Raw genomic sequence first — 22,522 nt, 5'->3', positions numbered from 1 at the left:
CTGGCTGGAGCACGAGCACGGTGGGGCCGGAGCCGTAGCCATGCTGCCAAAGGGGCCTTGGCCAAGAGGGACCCCGGCACCCCACCACATCCCAGGTGACCAGGAGCGGTTCTGCAGGGAACGTTCACACCTCAGTGCATGTTTGCTGACAAATATCTCTGGTTTTCCCCATAACCAGTGATTCTGACCCATTTGCAGCCAGGGAGTTCTTCCGCCCTTTGCTCCTTCCCAATTTTTAGCTCTTTTTCCCAAACTCTCCTTCCCAATTTTTAGCTCTTTTTCCCAAACTCCTCTCCTTCACCCCCAGTTTTCCTCTCCCCAGCTGAGTGCGGTGATGCCAAACCTGGCAGCTTCACCCCTCGCCCACCCCAGACCAAGATCTCCCACAAAGCCAGGGTGGTCCAACCAGCGGGATGAGCGATGCCGATGACCTCCCCATCCCTGGGCTTCAGCCCCATTTTTAAGCCAGGATCTCGGGGTGGGGGGTGGATTTTGCCAGCACCAGCCTCTCCGGGGCCATAAAACGTGCTGGGGAGGGCTCCCCAGCTAATGTACTTCGGTTGCGCTCCCTCATCCCTCCGCATCAATATTGCATTATCGTTTCCATCCCCATCTGAGCCCAGCGAGGAGCCACGGAAAGAAACCCGGCCCCGGCTGAGCCCCCGCACCGAGCGTTGCCAGGTCTCAGCGCCGGCGGGGCGGCTTTGCCCGACCCCCTCCACCTTTCCAGAGGCTCTTCCAGGTCCAACTCCATTAAATATTCGGTTGAGGAACAAAAGAAGACGATGTAAATTTTTAAACAGGGCCATTTGCTCCGCTCGGTTTACGCGGGCTGAGGCCTCGACGAAATTTCGGCCGTACCTTTGTGGAGCCGAAATATTGACGGTGCTGGGGAGAGGGATGAACCCAGCGCCAAGGGGCCCCATGCCGCACTTGGGTTGGCACCACGCAGGCCATCAAGGTGCCTCCTGGCTTGGGGATCATCCTGGGATCTCAGGGACCATCTCTGGGCATGGGGACCATCCCAGGTTCCTCCTTGCTTGGGGACCACCCTGAGGTCTTGGGGACTATCCAAGGTGCCTCCCTGCTTGGGTACCATCATGGGGTCTCAGGGACCATCCCAGGTTCCTCCTTGCTTGGGGACTATTCCAGGGTCTTGGGGGCCATCCGAGGTGCCTCCCTGCTTGGCAACCATCCCAGGTCACAGGGACCATCCCTGAGCATGGGGGCCATCCAGGGTGCCTCCCTGTTTGGCAACTATCCTGGGATCTTGGGGATCATCCTGGCTTCTGGCGACCATCTGGGGTGCTTCCCTTCTTGGGGACCACCTTGGAGTCTCAAGAACCATCCTGGAGTCTTCAGGACCATCCTGGACTGTTGGGGACCATCCTTGCACTGGGGGACTGTTCAAGGTGCCTCCCTGCTTGGGTACTAGCCCAGAATCTCAGGGACCATCTGTGGGCATGGGAACCATCCAAGGTGCCTCCCTGCTTAGGGACCATCCCAAGGTCTCAGGGACCATCCTGGGCTCTTGGTGCTCATCCTTGCACCTGGGGAGCATCCAAGGTGTCTCCCTGTTTGAGGACCATCTCTGAGTCTGAGGGACCATTCCAGGCTCTTGGGAACCATCTGGGGTCCCTCCCTGCTTGGGGACCATCCTGGGGCATGGGGACCATTCGGGGTCCCTCCCTGTTTGGGTACCATCCTGGGATCTCAGGGACCATCCCAGGCTCTTGAGGACCATCCCAAGGCATGGGGACCATCTCAGGGCATGGGGACCATTCAAGGTGCCTCCCTGCTTGAGGACCATTCTGGGATCTTGGGGACCATTCCAGGGGCTGGGGCCCATCCCCGATGCCTCTTTGCTTGGGGACCATCCTGAGCTCTTGGGGACCATCCCAGGTCTTCTGAACCATCTGGGGTGCCTCCCTGCTTGGGGAACCACCCTGGGCTCTTGGACACCATCTGGAGTGTGTCCCCACTTGGGGACCACCTCAGGGTTTGGGAGCCATCTGGGGGATCACCCAGGGTCCCTCCTTTCTCCAGTCCCACGCCAGGGTGCCATAGACACCAGCACCCCAAACCCACTCCCAACCCCAGTGTGGGGCCAAGCTCAGCCCCATCCTGGATGGTGACCCCAAGATCCAGCACCCTCACCCCCAGACCAGGCCCCCTCATCCCTCCCTCCACGCTTCCCCCCATCTCTCTTGGGGGGGCGGCTGCTCCCCACAGACACACACCCCCACCCCACCCCCCCATGTTTCACGGCCCCAAAATGCCTCTTCCCAGGGGATGTGAAACCCCCCCCCCCAAAAAAAAAACAAAAAACCAGGAGGCACCGACCGGTTTCTCCCACCCTCCATCCCGGCGGCCTGCGGCAACCCGATCCCGGTCCCAGCGGGCAGCCCGGCCCCAAACTGGTCGGGCTGGTTTGCCGCACTGGAGCCCAGTGCTGCACACACACTTTCGGGGGGGTGTCCTGCAGTGTCACACCCCCCCCGCCCCCTTTTATATCTATGTATTTTATATACGGTTTGCACCTGTGTGGTTGCGTAGGTGTGCGTTGGGGGGTGTTTGTGTGTGATTTGGGGGGGGTGAGGATTTAATTTAGGGGGAAAATGTAATTGGGGGGGGGAGGATGTAATTTGGGGGGGGGGGGGGGGGGGGGGGGGGGCGTACACCGGGACGGGCCACCCCCGTGGCTCCAGGGCTGGGGCAAGGCGGGGGGACCCTTCCATCACCTCGGGGACATCCGGGGAGCCCCCCCCCTCGCATCCACGAACTCCCCCCCCCCCTCCAGCGGGGTCGTGTCCCCCCCCCCCTTCCATCCCCGTCCCCTCGGGGCGGGCGGCGGCAGCTGCGGGCGCGGCGGCGCCTCTCGGGTTGCGGTCGGTGGAAACGGGGAGGGGGGGGGGGGTGTCAGGATCGTTTTCCGTGGCCCCCCCCCACCCCACCCCGGGGAATGGAGAGCGGACGGGGGGGGGGTGTTTAGGAGCGGGAAACCGGATCGGCGGCGACGGGGCGGCTCAGGTGCGCGGCAGCGCTGCCGCCGCCCGCCGGTGTCCGGTGTCCGACAGCCGGTGAGCGGCCCCGACGGCGGCCCCGGGGCGGGCCGGGCCCGGCTATAAAAATCCCCCCCCGAAGAAGAAGAACCCGCCGGTTGGGGGCTCAGCCTTCCCCGGTCTTTACCCGCCCGCCGCCGGGACGGAGCCGCCCGCCCCGAGGCCGCGGTGATGGGCGGGCGCCGCCTCCCACTCCGCTGGGGAAAGGGAGGCATTGCGGGGGGGGGGGGGGGGGGGGGGGTGTGTGGATGTGGGGGGGTGGGGTGTCCTCTCCGCCCGTTTTAGGAACTGAGGGGTGGGGGGGGTTTCACCATCAGCCCCCCGGGGGTGGGTGAAGGGGTAACGGGGAGGGGGGGAGTTACCACGCCGGTAGCCCCGGCGGGGCGGCCCCGGGGGTGGGGTACCAGGGCGGGGGGGGGTGGCCCAAGGTGAGCCCTGCCCCCCCCCCCCCTCCCCGCCCCCCCCCGCCCCGGGCCCGGCTCCACCTTCCGGGGCACCTGGGCCAATTGGGAGCCGCAGGGGGGGTCCCCCCGGCCGGGCTAAGGCCGCTGCCGCCGCCGCTCCCCGGCACTTGGGCGAGCGCCGGGGTGGCGGGCGGCGGCGGGGATGCCCCCCCCGGGGCGGGGGTGTGGGGGGAGAAGCGGGGGGTCCTGTGGCCGTCGTCCCCCCAGCCCCGGGGTGACCCCCCCGTCGGGTCCCGCTTTGGCCGAGGCAGCGCCCGGAGCAGAGGTAAGTGCGGGCGCCTCGGCCCCGGGGGGGGTCGGGTCCGGTTGGGGCCCCCCCGGGGCTCAGGGACCCCCCCCTTGGCCGTCCCCTTCCCCCCGGGTCCCCACCCCGGCAGGATCCGGCCCCGAGTCGGCGTGTCCCCCTCGCTCTCCCCGCTTTTCCTCAACGTGGGGTTCCCCCCCACTCGGGCTTAGCCCCCCCACTACATCCCCCCCTCCCAGCGTCCCCCATCCTTCCCAGGGTCCCCCTAAACCTCTGCCGTCGAGGGGGGGGGATGTGCATGTCGCAGCGATTGCATCTCACCGGGGCGTAGCGGGTGACAACGAAATGGGGGTCCAGCCCCATCGCCCGCAGCCGCAGCCGCCCCTCGGCCTGGGGGGCGTTATTTTGGGGTTCATGGGTGCCCCCCCCCACCTCCCCAGTGCGATGTGTCGCTGCTTTGCAGCCCCGATGACAGCTCCAGTGTCACCAAATAGTGCCCGTAACGAAAGCCCGGCTGAGGGGGACACCTCCAACATGGGGGGTGGTGCTGTTTTGTGGGGGTGTCCATGCCCCCCAACCCCCGGGGTAAATACCCCCCCCATCTGCCCCCTTCCTCTGCCTGGTGCTGCGGAGGGTGGAGGGACCCCCGGGGGGGTCAGGGACACCGAAACCTCAGCCAGGGGGCCAGGGTGGGGTCTTGCCCTGGGCTGGAGGATGCTGTGGGGCGAGGGGGGGTCCCCCAGGCGCTGGGGCAGCCGATGGGGCCATGGTGGGTATCTCCAGCACTGCGGCACAAATCTGCCCAGTTTAGCCCCGAAACGGGGCTCTTGGCTGCACACGGCAGCTCCGTCCCTGTCCCTGTCCCCGTCTCCATCACATTCCTGTCCCCATCCCAAGCCCCATCCTCGTCCTCTCTCTGTCCCTGACCGCATTTCCGTCTCCATCCCTGTCCCCGTCTCCGTCCCCATTCCTGTCTCCATCCCCATCCCCATTTTTATCCCTGTCCACATCTCTGTCCCCATTTCCGTCCCCATCCCCATCTTTATCCCTGTCCCATCCCTGTCCCTGTTGCCATCCCCATTCCCGTCTCCATCCCTGTGCCCATTCCCTTTTCTGTCCCCATTCCTGTCCCCATCCCCGTCTCCTTTTTCATCCCTATTCCCGTGCCCATTCCCATCCTCATCCCTGTGTCTGTCCCCATCTCCATCTTTGTCCCCAGCTTCCTCCCCATCCCTGTTTCTGTCCCCGTCTCCTTCCCCTCCTTGTCCTTGTCCTTGTCCCCATCCCCATCTCCATCTCAGTCCCCATCGCCATCCCCGTCCCCATCCCTGTCCCCCCATCCCCATCCTCATCCCCATCCCTGTCCCCGTCCCCGTCCCCGTCCTCACCTGGGCTCTCCCCAGCCGCCCACTGGCGATGCCCACAGAGGGGGCACCTGCACCCGCGCGAATTGGGGTGTCAAGCGCGGGTGGGTGCCCACCCCCTGCACCCCACAGCAGGGAAGGCATCGGCAGTGGCCATGGCCCTGAGCCACCGCAGTCCCCATCCCTTGGTGGGCAGAGGCGGCAGCCGAGCACCATCTTGGTGCTGTCGGTGCCACGAGCATCCCCGGGTGACACCGGTGGCTTTTTCGGGGTTGGGGACAGGTTTTTGCCCCGCTGAGCTCCAAAATGGAGCTCGGGGACCAGAGGACCCTCCGCGTCCCCACGCCGAAGGTCTCGGGCCTTGCGGCAGAGCCCGCCGGAGCCCTTGGAGGGGGCTGCCGGGAGCGGGGCCGGGGGGGCCCCCGGGGGGGGGGGGCAGCATCCGCAATGCGGCAGCTCCCAACGTCATGAGCCGGGGTGCGGCGGCTCCGCAGAGGGGCTGGCTCAGCCCCCGGGGCCGGCCGGGCCCCCGACTGCTGCAGTGGCCTTGGGCGGAGGCAGGGGGATGGGGACAAGGTGGGGGACACCCCCAAACCTGCCACCTTCCCCCCAAAACCGAGTAGGATACGGCACCCGCAAGGCATTGGGGCACAGGGGGTCAACGGGGAAGGGCCGGATCCTGCCTGGCGCGGTGCCGGGGCCACGCGGGCCGGCCGACGGCAGGGATTAGGCGAAGCCGTCGTTTTCAAAGTCACGCCAAGGATGGCGGCGGGCTCGGCCTTGCCCGCGGCCCCCCGGGGACCGGTGTCCCCAAGCCACTGTGGCGCCGGCGTGGTGTCCCCCCAGGTGAGGACGGTGCTGCGGCCTTGGGGGGCTTCCCGGCCTTTTGGGCTGCTTGGCTGAGCGCTGCGGGGCTTAGAGGGGGGGGGCTCCTCCAGGTTTTTGGGGTGCTTCGCTGCTGGGCAAGGTGGGTGCAGATGGGGGGGGGACACGTCTGTCCCCACCGGCGTTAACCCCTCTGTGCTCAGCGCTCCCCAAATCATGGGGATGGCCGAGCCGAGCGAGCGCCGCGGTTTGTCTTCAGCCCCAAATTCAAGGCCGGATGGGGGTGTGAGGGGTCAGCGGGTGCATCCTTGAGGGGGGGGTCCGCTCCTGTCACCAGATTCGGGGCACCCCGAGCTCATCCTGGGGCTGCTCGGCTTGTTGGGGCCTCGGCTTCGCCAACACAAAGGAGACTTTGTGCCTTCCTCCTCCTCCTCCGCCGCCGCCATGGCCGCTGGGGACGGTGTCGCGGCCAGCCGGGGGGTTCGCAGCCACCTGGGGGGGGGAATTTGCAACCATCTGGGGGAGTTTGGACATTTTTGTGGGATTTGCAACCATCCAGCGGGGCTGCAACCTTTTGGGAGGGGGGGCTGCAACCTTCCAGGGGGGGTTGCAACCATTTGGAAGGTCTGCAACCTTTTGAGGGGTGGGGGGGTTGCAATGATTTGGGGGGGGGGGGGGTGGGGGGGTGGGGTTGCAGCCATCCAGGGTGGCGGCGACTATTTTTAGGGTCTGCCAACATCAAGAGGGTTTGCAACCTTGTGGGGGATTTGCAGCCGTCCAGGTTGGTTTGCAGATAGCCAGAAGGTTGTAACCTTTTGGGGGGGGGTTGCAGCCATCTGGGGGGGTCTGCAGCCCTGCGGGGGCTTTGCAGACATCCAGAGGTTTTCAGCCTTCTGAGGAGGTTTGCAGTGTTTTGGGGGGATTTGCTGCCATTTTGGGGTTTGCAGCCATCTAGGGGGTTTGCAACCATTTGGACAGTCTGCAACCATCCAGAGTGTTGGGTTTGCAGCATTTTGGGGGGTCTGCAGCATTTTGGGGGGTTTGCAGACATCTGGATGCTTTGCAGCCATGCGCAGAAGGTTGCAACATTTTTTGGGGAGGGAGGTGGGTGTCTGCGACCATCCAGGGAATTTGCAGCCTTCCGGGGTGGGTTTGCAACCTTTTGGGGGATTTGCAGCCATCCAGGGATTTGAAACCTTTTGGGGGGTTTGCAGCATTTTAGGGGGGGGGTTGCAGCCATCCGGATGGTTTGCAACCAGGCAGGGGAAGGGGTTTGCAACCTTTTGGGGGGTGGTGTTTTGGCAACATCTCCCTGCAGACCTGGGGCCGAGACACTCATGTAACCCCGCAAAGGCGGCGGCTGCGAAATGGCTTCCACCGCCGGGTCCCAACATCGCCTCGGCCCCATCCTGCTGCGGCGCATCCCCGAAAAACCCCAACACTTGCCCAGCTGAGCTGGGCACTTGTTTTTCCCAACCCTCCCCGGAGAGGCGGCATCGGGACGAGCATCTCCCTTCGCTTGGTGGTTTCTGAAAGCATTTTTGCTGGTTGATAATAATTTATTCCCCCTTTTTTTTTTTTTTTTCCATGGCTGTTTCAAGGCTGGAGACCAGACTGGGGGCGTTCGGCTCTCACTTATGGAGGATTTGGGGGGAAATTAAGGAAAAAAAAAAAAAAAAAGGAAGGTGCGAGCTCGCTACTCCTGTTCTGTGTATGGCACTGGTAGAATTCACTGTGCAACCCCGCGGTCAGTGAATTACCATAGGGCCATAAACAGAGCAGAGAAAGACCCGCGAGCCCCGTGGGGCCATCGCCGACGTCACCTGGCCCGTTTTGGCACTAGCACATTTTTGCTTTTATTTGTAGCTTTTGAGCAATTATGTGTAGTGCCAATATGGGAGAAGGTGGAGAGAGCAGCGCCGGGGTGGGGGATGGACAAGCATCGGTGCTGGGGAGGTGGTTTCAGCGAGGGGGTGGGGTGTGTGTGCACTGGGAAAGAGGGATGCTGCTGGGGGTGGGAAGGTGGAAACCCGCCCCGAAATTGTTGGGGTGATGGAAGGATGGTTGTCAGTCCCCATCCATGGGTGTCATTGAGGGGGTGTCCACCCCAACGTGGTGTCCCAGTCCGTGGAGGCATCTCGGCCAGGCCGTGTCCCCATGGTGGCCATCACGAGGGGGATGGGACCCCCCTCCTTGTCCCCTCCTGGACCACAGTGGTGGCACCTCCCCAGGGTTGAGCCAAGCAACTCCACGGAGGTCCACAGGGGCTGAGCGTGGGGTTTTCTGGCTGGATGGGTGAAATTATATTTTTTCCTATTTTTTGCAGCTTTCCAGGCCTGGCACCATGGTCATGTGTCTCCCCCACCCCACCCCATCCCCATGTCGGGGCCTGGCTGCTGAGATGGTGCCAGCGGTGCCTGGCCCCAGGGCTGCCTTTGGCAATGGTAGAACTCACACTGGTGCGGTAGCAGGATCCGGTGGTTCTAGACTTGCCAACTACAGCCCCGGGGAACCGCCACGGACACGGGCCCCTGGCACCCATGGGTGCAGCCGGACACCCTCTGCATCCCCCTCGCCACCCACCCAGAGCTCTGCTGCGGGCTGGGAGGGCCCTGCTCTGTCCGGTGTAGATTTGGTGGGGTGGGGGGTGTGTGGTGGGTGTCTGTGCACACATACAGGAGAACGGTGATGGTGCGCCCCCCCCCACGCCCCGAGGAGGGGATCTGGCATCCCGGGGTGTCTCCATGGCGGGGGGACAGGGACCTGCTGGATACCAGTCATTGGGACAGCGTGGCCGCGTGTCCCCACATGACTCTGGGCATTAAGGGCTGATCTGGCCCCACGATGTGGGCAGGGCAGCGTTGAGGGGGGGGATTAGGTGGCCAGCTCCTGCCGCCAGCCCAGAATCCAGCCCTGACCCAGCCCCTAATTTCTGGGAAGGGGGTGGGAGGGAAACTGAGGCACCGCTGAAGCAGCTTGTGGTGGCAGCTGCCACGTCCCCTGCCTGTGTCCCCAGGTGCAAGAGGGATGGTGACATCTTTTAGGGGGGGGACAGGGGCAGCTTTAGGCTGAAATGCTGGGGGGTGGAGGGGGTTGTGCACACCCCCTTCACCCCCAGGGCGGCTGGTCGGGATATGTAGGGCAGCGCTGGGTGATTACGGGGCTTTCGGCGTAAGCCCGCGGAGATTGGATCACGCTGGATTAGGCTGCACACTCAAATCATCCTCCCTGCGCCAGGGGGTGGGGAGGGACGGACGGACGGACAGACGGATGGGGGTCCCCATCGGCCTCCTGGGGCAGGTGGGTGGTTGGGGGGGGGGGGGGCACAGGCTGTCTGTGTGTCTGTCCATTCATTCATCCATCTGCTCATCCAGCTAGCAAACATCCATCTGCCCGTTCATCCAGGCACCCATCCGTTGTCTGTACAGGCATCCATCCCTCTGTCTGTCTGTCCAGCCGTTGAACCATCCATCTACTCATACAGCTGTCCATCCATCCATCCATCCATCCATCCATCCATCCATCCATCCATCCGTCCATCCATCCGTCCGTCTGTCCAGGCAGCCAGCCATTGCTCCATGTACCAGTCCATCTGTCTGTCTGTCCAACCATCCATCTGTCCATTGCTCCATCTATCAGTCCATCTGTCTGTCCATCCACCCATCCATCTGTCCATCCATCCATCAATCCATCTACCAGTCCGTCTGTCCTTCCATCCCTCTGACCGTCCATCCCTCCCTCCCCTCAACCAGCTCAGCAATGGGGCCCTGCCCCAAGGGGGGAGCAGGGGCGGAGCATCCTCCCCAAAGTCCCACCCATCCCATTAGGCCACACCCACAAAAGAAGACCCACCCCTCCCCAAAGGCTCCACCCCCCAGCAGTCACCCCAAGGGGAGCTGGTGCCCCCAGGACCCCCACCCTATTGGGGATCACCCCAAGACCCCCCCCCCAATCCTGCTCCTTCCCAGCTGCAGCAGCCAGTCTCACCCTGAACAACTGGCAGCGCTTTTGGGGTCAAATCTTGCAATCTGGGGCCAAATCCTGCAATTTAGGGCCAGACCCTGCAATTTAGAGCCCTGCCCTGGGCAGAGCAGCACTAGGATGGGGCTGGGGGTAGAGGCAACAAACTCACCCACAGGAGCTCATGCTTTGGGCCCCCCCCTGATGCCTGGGGACCCCCATAGTGCCCAGGCTGGGGAGGGGAGCAGGATTGGGCCCCACCAGCCTCTCCCCGGCCAGGAAAGCCAAAGCAAAGCTTCCTGGTGTGCCAGGGCCAGCGCAAGCTGCCCCAGCGGGAGGCCCCGACCTGCTTATTAAAGACCGATTAACGAAGATTAAAGCTTCACGGCAGCGTCTGCCGGGCCCAGCCGCTTCCCCCGCAGCCTTGCTGCCAGATTCAGGGCCCTTTTGGGGTACCCTGACCCGGGCAGGGGATGTCCTGGGGTCCCCAGGTCACCCTCCCAGCACATGTGGCATTGTTCACGGCCGGGGACACCCACGAGCATCCCTGGGAGCTGCGGTAAAGCAGCCACATTCCTCCTTTCCTTCCTTCTGTCCATCTGTCTGTCCTTCCAGCCTTCCTCCACTCTTTTTCTTACCCCAGGCTCCAAGAAACCCGCAGGATTCGCCGTGCCGGAGCCAGGGCTGCACTCGTCCCACATCAGCATTCAAATAAAGCTGCTGAAAGCCATCGCTGCGCGTCCCTGCCCCTCCTTGGGTTTGCGCCCTGAATAAACCCTGCACCCCTGTTTGGGGGTGCCGGTGCCTGGGCTCAGCCCTGGCTGCTGCAGCTGAAAATGGAGGAATTCAACCCAAAGGCCAGCTCAGCCCCTGGGTGGGAGCATGAGGGGGATGCTCAAGCACACCGGTGGTTTCCACCCAGCCCCAGGTTGCTGTTGGAAGAGGAAAAAGGAATGAGATAAATTGCACAAAGGTAGAATTAAGCCCCAAAATCAACCCAGCCATGACCAGCTCCTCCTCTCCAGCCCCAACGTTGTGGCAGGGCAGAGCAGAGCCGGGGTGGGGAGGGCTGGGGGTGCAGGACTGAGCCCCAAAACACCTGCTGGGTAAGGAGGGATGGCAGGATACACCAAAACCCCCCAAAATACCCCAAAACAGGAGAGCCTGACGCAGGGGTAGACACATTTGTAACAATTTATTGAATGAGGCAATAATAGACACTGGGAAAACAAGGGGGGGTCCATGCTCTGCTACTTGCCTGGTTTTTGTCTTTTTAGGGGGGTGGGAGGGCAGGGGGGAACCTCTCGGACTAAAAGAACGTCATTTCATTGCCAAAGAAACACTGACTTGAAAGCCACCGACATCTTCACAACGACAATAAAAAAATAATTAAAAAAAAAAATTAATAATAACAAATTGGAGAACCAGGACTGCTTCTATGGAAAGATCTCCCTCCCCTCGTTAAAGTACAGAAGAAATGTATACAAAGAACATTTGATAATTTTCCATATAAAACAAGTAAATACAAGAATCTGAAAACTTTCTCGAAGGCGGAGCGAGACGTGGAGAACTTCGTTAATGGCCACTTGGAAATAATAAAAAAAAATAATTAAATACCATGCACAACTGCACGCGCGGCGGGGCTGTGGCTGACGCAGGGTTGGGCTGGGCGCTGCCGCTGGGACGCGAGGGTTTGGCCCACGGGGAAGTCAAGTAAAATTTGCCTCCAAAAATCACCCCCCGAGGCCTTTTTTTAACACTTCTGGAAAGGGTTTTTTTGGGTGATGGGGATTAAAAGTCCTCAGCAGCAGCAGAGCTGTGCTGGGAGATGCACGTAGGGCAGGACCAGGGGGGTGGCTTGGGGGGGTGCAGAGGGGTCCTCCGAAGGGAAGGGTCTGCGCTCGCATCCCCCCGCTACCTTCAAGCAAAGATTTTCCTGCGGTGAGTGGAGCCTCCGGGGATGGGCAGAGGAGGATGCGGGGTTCTGGGGGGTGGCAGCGGGGACTGGGACGAGCCCAAGGTGGCTCTTTGGCGAGGGACGTCCTGGGAATGTGGCGGGCGAGCGGTGCGGGGAGGGGGACGCAGCCAGAGCCCCTCTAGAGGCGCTTCCACTCCAGTCTAGATCCACAAAAACGGGAAATAATAATAATAACAACAATAATAATAATAATAAAGAGAAAAAAAAAAAAAGAGATCTAAAATGGCAGGTACGTTTCGAGAGCAGAGAAGTAAGAACAGGTCTCCAGTGTGCACCAAGGGGAGCCGAGCGGAGCGCGGCCGGGATTCTCCGCAGCAGCGCTTACGGTCGTCAAAGGCAGAGGTGGCCTCGCTCGCCGGCGCGGGGGGCGGCACTCGCAGGGGCTCCTGGAAGAGCGTGATCCTTTCCAGAGCTTGCCACCCCCCTGCAGTCACACATGCATTTTTATTTTTTTATTTTTTTCCCCCAGGAGAGAAGCATTTTCCAAACTTTCTTCCTTTTTTTTTTTTTTTTTGGTTTGTTTTTTTGGTTGTGTTTTTTTGTTGTTGTTGTTGTTTTAAATATAAAAGTCCACGTTAAAATCTTTGAAACCTAATTTGCCAAGTGCGGACGGCGGAGGGCTGTGCCCGGGACCGGTGGTGAAGCTGCTGGAGCGGTTTTGGCCGAGGGTGTCCATGCTCCCCCTGTGCCTCAGCCCCCCCTCAGGCCTCACCCTGCTCCATCCCATGCCAGGGGCAGGGGAGAAATTGGGGCTAAAGGGGTCGAATTATTTTCTTTTCTTTTGAATCTCCTCGGAATGAAAGTCCCATCACAATTTGGCTTCTCACTCCTACAAGAGCAGAGTGGCGCTATAAAAATGCACTTAACACACATCCTCTGCTAGTAGTATTTTTTCTTTTTTTTTTTTTTTCCTTTTAAAAAAAAAAAAAAAAAGGTTAACAAAACCTTTGCTTCCAAAGCTGGGAGACTCAATGCCACCTGATTGCATCTCTGGAGAGGCGTAAAAAAATTATTCGCGTAAGAGACGAGGAAAATCACCACAATCCTGCTCTGGGCATCGTCACTGTTCCAAGGTCACCACTTCCACTGCCTGCCCGTCCATGGTGACAGCACTGTCCGCTATCCTTGTGGTAACGGGTGCCATCGCCACCTGAACGGGGCCGTTGCCTTGGGCCAGGCTGGTCACCACGGTCTGGTACATGCTGACGGGGATCTGGACGAGACCTGAGGAGAGAAGAAATTAAAAAAAAAAAAATAGGAATGGGGTTGGGAGGGAAGGAGTGGAGTGAGACCAGCACGAGGGATGATGGTGGCGTGGCCACAGGCCATGGCGTGGTTGGTCCCCAGGGGTTTGGGGGCTGCAGTCGCACTGCTCCGGAGGCACCAACAGCAGAAGGACACGGACCTGCTCGAGTGGGGCCAGAGGAGGCCACGAAGATGCTCGGGGGGCTGGAGCACCCCCCTGTGAGGACAGGCTGAGAGAGTTGGGGGGTTCAGCTGGAGAAGAGAAGGCTCCAGGGAGACCTTAGAGCGGCCTCCCAGGACTGAAAGGGGCTACAGGAAAGGGGGGAGGGACTCGTCATCAGGGGGGAGGGATAGGACGAGGGGGAATGGGTTTAAACTGACAGAGGGGAGATTTAGATGACATCTAAGGAAGAAATTGTTCCCTGTGAGGGGGGTGAGGCCCTGGCACAGGTTGCCCAGAGGAGCTGTGGCTGCCCCCTCCCTGGAAGGGTTCAAGGCCAGGTTGGACGGGGCTTTGGGCAACCTGGGCTAGTGGAAGGTGTCCCTGCCCAGGGCAGGGGGGGTTGGAACCAGATGGTCTTTAAGATCCCTTCCAACCCAAAGCATTCTATGCACAGAAAGCCAGCAGTCAGGGAAGACACCTGCCTCCCACCCAGCAGTGTCCATGCTGGTGTCCTTATTTGTGGCTTGGTGGCCTCGCTGTGCCGGACTCACCCACCATGGTGCCACACGGGATGGGAGCAGGGGTGGGACAGGGTAGGGTTGGGTGGCAGCCTGGTGAGCTCAAGGCTGTCTGGCCACAGGGAGAGAGAATAAGGTTAAGGAGGAAAGAAATAAGAAATTTTTGGAGGAGGAACCCAAAGCAGATGCTGGGGTGGTACAGCAGGTACCTGTACACCCAACCCTGCCAGGCCATGTTTTGCTGGAGGCAGGGATTGCTCCCGCATGTTCCTCCCGCAGCCATGAGCGTGCCACCACGCAGCCCAGCAGCGGTCACCCACAGACAAGCAACACCCTTCTGAAACCATTTTTCCACTTGATTTGCCCAGAATTGGGAACACTGGGGCTGAGGAAAGGATAAATTTGGCTTCTCCCCGCCATGACTCTTCCATCCCCTGTAACTCTTTACACCACTCAAACACCTCCGCACTTCCACGGCATATGAGAAGGATCCCATCGCTGTGCAGACCACAGACCTCCCGCCTGGCCCACGAGCCCCAGGACAGCCACTGGCCCCTCACAAACATGATTCACCTCCTCCAGCTCATTCTCCATCCCAGCCGGGTCCTTCTGCCTTCGCACCAAGGCAAGTAAAGGGCAACATGGGACCAGCGAGCCCTGGCCAAGCCATACTGGCTCCAGGCACTCACACATATACATATATATATGATGTATAACAAAAAAAAAAAAAGGAAAGCAAACCAAGTTTCTCAGCCCTTCCCCAATCATGGATGGATCCGGCAAAGTAGGAAACATCATCTTCCCATGGGTGGCTCAGCTACGGAAAGGGATCAGATGCCCCTGAGCTGAAGCTGGCAAAGCTTTGGCAAATTTTTGGCTGTGGAAAAAAGCCCCACTGTGCCAAAAGCAGTGAGTTCTGGTTAACGAGGCAACACCAAGTGAGGGGACAACAAAACAAGGCCCCTGAGGATATTGTGATGTGAATGATGAAGAGAGGCAAAAAAAAATAGCAACGAGCACTGGTACTGCTTGATACAGCTGGGCAGGGGAAGGGAAAAGGAAATCCTGCAGGTTGGCAAGACAAACCTCATCTTTCTAGTCCAATATTACTGCCTGGACCCACCTCACTTGACAAGTGAGCCTGGAAATGCGACTTCATATGTGACATTTCTGAAACTATCCACACCTCTGTTGTGGGGGGAAAAAAAAAAAGCTTTCAGAGGTCAACAAATCCTTCCAGCCAGCAGCACAGGATGGCCACCTCCTAAAACAGCATTCAAGAGGTTTAAGACAGCAGGTTCCTGACCCAGGCTTTCCCCCCAAAAAAAGCAGTACAATCTCTTTTGATTGAGGTTTCTGTGGCAGAGAGCAGACCTCTGTCCCACCAAGGGCACTCGTTTAATAACACGAGGCGGCAGAGCGCAGCTCGGTGTCCTCAGATAACTTACTGTACAGACGGGAAAGCTTACGAGTTAATCGTGCTGACCAGGTGGGTGACCCTGGCGGAGCGCAGCGTGCTTTGCAGTCCTTCAACATCGCTCCTCTCGGGATCTCAAAGCGCTCTGTGCGTAGGAAAGTTTCGTGATCCCCCAGCCAAAGGGCTGCCCCACACCAGAAGGGTTACATCCACGTTCGTCCAGTTCACGGCCCAACCGAGGAGTCGCTTTCCTGGTGTGATGGTTCAACACTGACTGCTATGAGTGGTGCGGAGTCAGGAGAAGGTACAAAGCTCCCAGGGTGCTTTCCAATAGATGAGAATTTTAGGCAATAAAACACCAAAATGAGGAAATCTCCTATCAGACCCTTCAAGGAAATGAAGCTAACGAAGCTGGGAAAGGGCCTGGAGAATAAATCCTGTGAGGAACGATTGAAGGAGCTGGGACTGTTCAGTGTGAGGAGGAGAAGGTGAGGGGAGACCTCATCACTCTCTACAGCTCCCTGAAAGGACGTTGTAGAGAGGTTGGTGCTGGTCTCTTCTCCCAGGGAATTAGTGACAGAACAAGAGGGAACGGCTTTAAACTGCAACAGGGGAGGGTCAGACTGGGCATGAGGAAAAATGTTTCCCAGAAAGAGTGGTCAGAGAGTGGAATAGGCTGCCCAGGGAGGGGGTGGAGTCCCCATCCCTGGGTGTGTTTAAGGGTCGTTTGGATGAGCTGTTGGGGGATGTGGGGTAGGGGAGAACTTTGTAGAGTCAGTCTGATGGTTGGACTCGATGATCCCAAGGGGTTTTTTCCAACCTGAATGAATCTGGGATTCTGTGGCACGTTCATTTAAGCAGGTGCTGCTACAGACCTGGAGATCTGGCCTGGATGCACCTAAAATCCCTGCTCCACAGCAACGACCCAACCAAGCCCTCTGGGTTACTTGGGTTGCTAACCCAAAGGAGACTGATGGAGCTCTCAAACGACAGTCTACCCATGGCCAACCCAAAGAGCATGCAACGTGGAAGGCCTGACCTCTCCATGCTGTTCAAACATGTGCGTTGGCCAGGCTAAGGCTACTGCCAAAGACGGGTCCTGTCAAAAGATGGGGAGATGTGAAGACCCAACTGGGGTGGTCTTTGGAACGGATGAGTTCATGTCACCCAAGGTTTGGCCAAGGCTGGCCACATCTTGGAGCACATGGAAGAGCAGGGAAGTCTCCATGAGAGATGGCGACACGCAGATCCCTTTCTGCATGGGATTAAGCTAAATCGCCTCAGCATCTGACGTAGCGGCCTTCCTGCCAGGGGTGGTAACAAACCAAAAGGAGGAGAGGGCTGGAAAGTCTGCTGTGCATTAAAGCAGAGATGATCGCCCTTGGGAGAGAGACGATTAAACTACTGAGATACTGTAATCAGGTCTAGGATTGGCCCTGCGCTGCATCTGCTCAGACCTGCACCCTGATTAGCCCTAATCTAGCTGGCATATGTTAATCTAAAGCATGGATTTCAGACCCTTTCAATTGTATTAAAAACAGGAAATCCATTAGACAAAAAACCCCATCTTCTTGAGTCTTTGAAAAATACCTATCTGCAAAGAAAGCGGAGCCATGTCGGTGTGTTCCGTGAGGAACGGGGCATGCAGGGAGAGCCCCGGTTGAGTCAGGGAAGAGGGATCCTGCACACATCTCAGACCAGCTCCTGCCCAGGGAGGGATGACAGCAGAGGCCACGAATCACGCACTGAACGCCGCAGACTGTGGCCGTGGGCTCTTGGCAAGTGGGAGGACGCAGCCAGGGTGTGTGTTTTCTTCCCCTCCATGAAATGACCCAAAAAACCCCACTGGAAGGAGCGGTGGGTGAGACACGACGCCTGGGCACCTCCTTCCCCCTGCGAATCACCCATTCCTGGCCACCAACCTCACCTACCTGCCAGCACCTCCCATCCTGGGCAGGGATGAGGAGCCAGCGCCGAGGTCCTGCAATCACTTACCTGCAGCGTGCCAGGGAAAGACTTTTTTGGCGGAAGATCAGCTTTGAGAGGAAGGAGGCTACGGCATGGCCAGCACTGCCTGGAGGGGAACGGGTCAGGACACGAGGGTGGCCAAGGGAGAAGGAGAGCCGTGGCAGGCCTTAGAGGTTGAGATGGCCACCACGAATCAAAGGATTAGAGTCTGAGACGGCTGCGGCTGTACTCTAATGCCAGGTCAGACGATATTAGCAGCTGCATTTTAGCTGGGGGATGGTGACGGGCTGTAGGAGATAATGAAACTCCTGCTGCTTCAGCAGTGAAGAGGTTACAGCTTACAGAAGAAGGGGAAGGGTTAGGCTCTACCTGAGACCAGAGCTGCAGGATTCAGAGGCGAAAAGTCGCGTGATGGCTGATAGAGACATCTTACCTGGCATGGAGGGAAGATCAGCAGCAGCATAAGAACGACCTTTTGATCCTAAATTGCAGGTGACTGCATGAAACCACCACAAAGGGCTTTGGGAGAGAAGGGCGGGCGGGTGGGGTGATTCAGTGCCCTGGGAATTGGTGTCGAGGTTGCCCTGGACATCCGGGACAGTCGATGCTCAGGGACTGGGGTCATCAGTGCTGGGTTGTGCCTTGCTTTAACACCTCTTCACCCTTGAGATCGAAGCAAGTGCAGGACAAGGAAGAGATACTGCCAGCTGTTGGGCATGTTCCTGGTCCATCAGGATCTGGAAAACTGTCCTACTCAGGGACACACGACATGCTGGTATCTCATTCCAGATATGAAGCAATCATACCAGATGTGGATGGAAGATGGGCTGGAATGGCAACACGGATCCTACCACCACGAAGGTCCCATCAGTGAGGAAACCGTAACAGGCCAAGGCAAACTTGGACAAAGTTCTGTTTGAAGCTGGACAGTAAGCATCAAGTTGGGATCTGGCAGCAGATGGTATGAAGAGCCTCGCTGCTGTATGTCCCATGAATGTTTGGTATGCTCTCATTACGGCAGCAGCTGGACAGTCAGGTTCTGCAAGCCTTGAAATGCACCCTGGAGTAGAAAGGTTTTCATTGATACCAAGACAGGAGTTGGCTCAACAACCTGTATGGACTATATGGACATTCAACGTAACACTTCTGGAAGCTTAATCCTCACGTTAAATGCCCAAAGACACACAGAATGGCTGGGAGAAACCGGACAGTGTGTAATCGAGGGGCCTCTCAGCCACCAGTCACCCGCTGAGTGAGAGATGTCCTCTTCCCAGCTGAGGTGGGCTCCTCCGATGAATGTCTTGGCATGGTCCTCTACACCATGGAAAGGCTGAACAGCCTCGCACGTAACATTTTCTGCATGGAGCTCAAACAGGAACACAACAGCAAAGTCCTGGAGGGGCAGGAACCAGTCCCATTCTTGACCAGACAACAGCAACCACTGTCACCATGTCAAACATCAACTCAAGAAAGAAAACAGCCTCCTCTTCTTTCAAAAAGCACAAAATCCTCTTCTTTGGTAGCATCAGCTACAACAGAGAACTGGTCTCCTGCCAAAGCCAACTCCTGTGGGAACAGCCTCTGGAAAGGGAGGGTTGTGAGCAAGCAAAAGGCAAATGGAGAAGCATTACCACTTGGCTCCTGCATCAGGGAGCCAGGAGTCTCAAGCAACTCTCAGCCCTGCTCTGCGGTACTGTGCCAGCCTAACCCCAGGAAGACTGGGAAGGGGAGATGGTGCAAAGCTTTTCAACACACCTTCGGGGAGGTTGGTGAAGGAAGGATTTGCAAGGGGGGCTGTTAAGGGAGTGGAGTTTATGGTTGTAAAAGCTGTGAGAAACACTGCTCTGAGTGCTGGGCACAGGTCTGGAGTCACGAAGTAGCACAGGAGTATTGCTCTTGGGATTTTTTTTTACGGGAAAAAATAGAAAATACACAATGACTTCAGTGATCACCTTGGAGCCCTTGACAGAGCACTGGACATCATCTGGATTTTAGCCAGGCAACATAATCTTATCAAAACCCAGGACCTCGACTGAGAGCTGCATGTCCCCTTCCAAAAGGAGTCCAAAGCCTGCTACAAATCATCAGAAGCCATAAGCCACAGTCAGCTGCAGCCGGTGCTGCTTTTGGGGATCCACTGGCACCAGAAGTACACTCTGCAGCAAGGACAGAAAGCATATCCGATGCAACGGATACCATGGTTGATACATCTTGCTCTGTTCTCTTGGCCACCAAAGGGGTTAAGTGCTGGAAGTTATCCGGTTTATCATTTGCTTTGAACATCTGTGAGCACTGCGGAGTCAGGAGACCACTGTGAGCAGCCTTACAAGTCTCTCAGACCCCTGCTAGGGCTCTGAAGGCCTTATAGTGCTCACGCCAACAACAGAGAAGGTTAAAAAGAGTGAAATTTTCCATCAGATTTTCTTGGCCGTTGACCTCCAACTCAGAGGACTTTGCTTGCTTCAGTCTTCTCAGCTAGCAATGAGAGGAAAGTACTAGAAGCCTTGCTTAGCACGATCCCACCGTAACATTGTGCAGTAGATATTCCTCCAACTTCTTTTTCCCCTGCTCCGGAGGCACAGGGCTGAGCAATCCAACTGAAATTCCTGTGCGCAGGAATGCACTACAGGGCCCTAGTGCACAGGTCAGCAGATACCATCTCATCACTACATTTTGTTCAGAGCCAAAGGCGACTTTTGAAGACACGATGGAAGAATTCTCGTCGACAATTCAAAATGACAGTGTGGAGGTTTTAACGCACAAAATTCAAGCAGGGGAATGCGTTGTTAGAGGACCTCCGACCAACGAAACGGTTGCCCTTGGTGGGCACTGAAAGGGCCAATGAAAGGGCACTGGGCATGCTTTGATCTAGATACCAAGGATAGTCTGTAAATACATCAAGACTGATGCAGGTAAGTGGGGAATAACCTGACAGTCTTTTCCACAGTGGGACAGAATAAGACACGAGCTTGAAGTGCAGCACAAAAAGCTGCACTAGATATTAGAGAAGGGGAAAAAAACCCCAGACAACTGCTAAACATAATGTTAGTGAAGCTCTGGAGCAAAGTCTCTGTAACTGAAGGTCTTTTAGAGCCAGCTAAGACTGATGCTGGCTCAGGCAAGGGGCTAGTGTAAGTGATCACTTAAACTCCTTTCAGCCTGGTACGTGAACAAGATTTTGCAGGGTCCATTTTACGTAAAGAAGCTTTGGTCCACTGATGGTAGAGTCACCAACAAGCAAATCCGAGACAGCACTAGGACACGCTGTCAATCAGTTGGCACTGGAGGTATTTCTTGACAGTAAACTTGGTTTGTAGTCAACTACAGGATATACCTCATTCTCCCAGCCACGTATAATTTCTTTTAGCAACATGGCAAAACAAGAGGGAGTCTGTTATGCTACCGGTTTTAAAAAGGACAGTGATACAAACAGGATATTGAGCACCTCTGTCCAGCTGTTTGCAGTCACATAAGAGTTCTGGCAACCTGGCAGGTAGTGTTGCCTACAATAAAGGTAGCACAACCCACCAGTACTTAAATAACTGCAGAGCAACAGTGTCCAACTGAATCCTGGGAGCAAAGACCATTCCTACCCTCACCAAGACAGATAACTGCAGTGCTGGAGACTACCTGGTGTGTTACTGCTAACACAAAAGAGCACTGTTCAGCACGCACGTTAAAAGCTCCCACAACAGATTTTTATTAAATCCACATTGCTTTGCATGGGAACCTGGCTTGCCAAGATTTCCAGAAATTATCATCTCGACCACCTCCCCCTTTTGGGAGACTGACTCAAGAGGCCTTCAAGAGGGGGGAAAGACAGGCAATGGGCACAAGCCTGTATTTTCAGAAAAACAAAACAGATCTCTGTAGCAAGTTCAAATCACACCAGCTAAAATGAGAGCTCTCAAAGTCACGTTACCCTGAAAAATCCTCTGACTCTAGAGAAGAAACATCCGCAAACTAAACGTGTCCTTTAAGATACAATGTGTTGACATGACACCGTGGATGGGATTTCACCCAAAGTCAGCTGCAGAAATCAAGCATTTCAGGAGTCTACCACACTCAGAGGTGACGAAGGAAGCAGAAGACATCTCTTAACACAGGCACCTACTTTAAGATAAGACAAACTGTCTTCTGAAAGCATTTGTCTCTCTCTCTGCCCCTCAACTGCTGCTAGAGCATCAGTGACTAACTCAAATTAGATGTTTCTTAGGACAAGATGATAATTGGAAGGATTTTCACCATCAGAAATGGCTTACTGACAAATCACAAAAAGCCCATGCAGTGATTTAAGCTCCGAGAACTTTCTAGGCACACACAAGTCACAGCTCTTCCCTATACATCCTCTGTGACATTCATTTCAAAACACAAAAACTGTTCCAACCAAATGATCACTTGAAAAAGCTGCAGTCCTTATGCTGCTTGCTGACCGCAAGCATACCTCTAGATCATCCATCATCTGTCCATTCAAGAGCCTCTCTGGTCAAAACCACACCAAAGAGAAATGTAAAAGTTTTGACAGCAAAGTTGAGTCATGACAGCTCGCAGATGGAGCACTAAACCGAGCGTTGCAACTTAGCAGGTTACATCATAGCCTTGACTTTTCCTTAGAACTGAAGCACAGGAGACAAAAGGAGATGCAACATTTCCATCAACAACTCCATGGGATGTAGGAAGGACAGCCCTGGAGATACTATTTCCTTCCCTGCATCCACCCCACCTTCAGGATCACATCTCAGTCTCTCAGACTGTCCCTGGGCATCACCTACCTGCTTAATGTTGTCAGTGACTTGTTCTTTCCTTAGCCTTGGCTCCTCTTGTTGTTTCAAAGAGCTTTCCTTCTCTGCTCGTTCAGAGCAACGAGAGCTGCTGGCTCAGTGACCCATAAAGCCTGTTTGACCTGGGACCTCCAGCCCTACACCATCAGAAAGGCACGGGCCAGGACGCAACACCGTGCTCATATGGCTCATTCTTCCTCCCACCCATTTAGCTTCAGCTAAAACACTGCTAAATGCTTGGTAGTTTGCATCAAGGTGTTGTTTTAAAACCCAAGTTTGGATGTTTGGTTTTTTATTTATCCCCGAGTCTCGGTCGGAGACCAACCTTCCTTCATGCGCTGCGAGAGGACAGCTCATGGCACTCTACGTCCTCTACAAGGAGGGAGAAGGGTCACAATTTAGCCAAGATCTGAGACACCTTTGGCTTAATCTCCCTTATTTCTTGGTCTTTCACCTTTGCCTCTACGGCAGAGGAAGGCGATCCATCCTCACAAAGGGACAACTCAGTTACTCGTGGCTCCTTTCAGCAGACC

At 57.0% G+C, this 22,522-nt stretch overlaps 1 protein-coding gene across 4 annotated transcripts in view; it reads right to left on the bottom strand.

Moving 5' to 3' along the window:
- Positions 1-11,095: 11,095 nt before the first annotated feature.
- Positions 11,096-22,522, bottom strand: part of NRF1 (nuclear respiratory factor 1) — a 75,398-nt gene continuing 63,971 nt past the window's right edge. For 3 of the 4 annotated variants that reach the window (XM_074869624.1, XM_074869626.1, XM_074869625.1), the window contains one exon: positions 11,096-13,121. In XM_074869624.1, coding sequence (XP_074725725.1) covers positions 12,958-13,121 — 164 coding nt within the window. In that variant the 3' untranslated portion in view covers positions 11,096-12,957. Of the gene's footprint in view, positions 13,122-18,302; positions 18,790-22,522 lie in introns of those variants that run through there. The other variant, XM_074869627.1, reaches the window with a different exon arrangement.

This window comes from Strix uralensis, chromosome 5 (genome assembly GCF_047716275.1).
Source record: "Strix uralensis isolate ZFMK-TIS-50842 chromosome 5, bStrUra1, whole genome shotgun sequence".
In the NCBI taxonomy this organism is placed as follows: Eukaryota; Metazoa; Chordata; class Aves; order Strigiformes; family Strigidae; genus Strix; species Strix uralensis.
The sequence above is the reverse complement of the archived record's forward strand: the minus strand, read 5'-3'. Positions and strand labels throughout refer to the sequence as shown.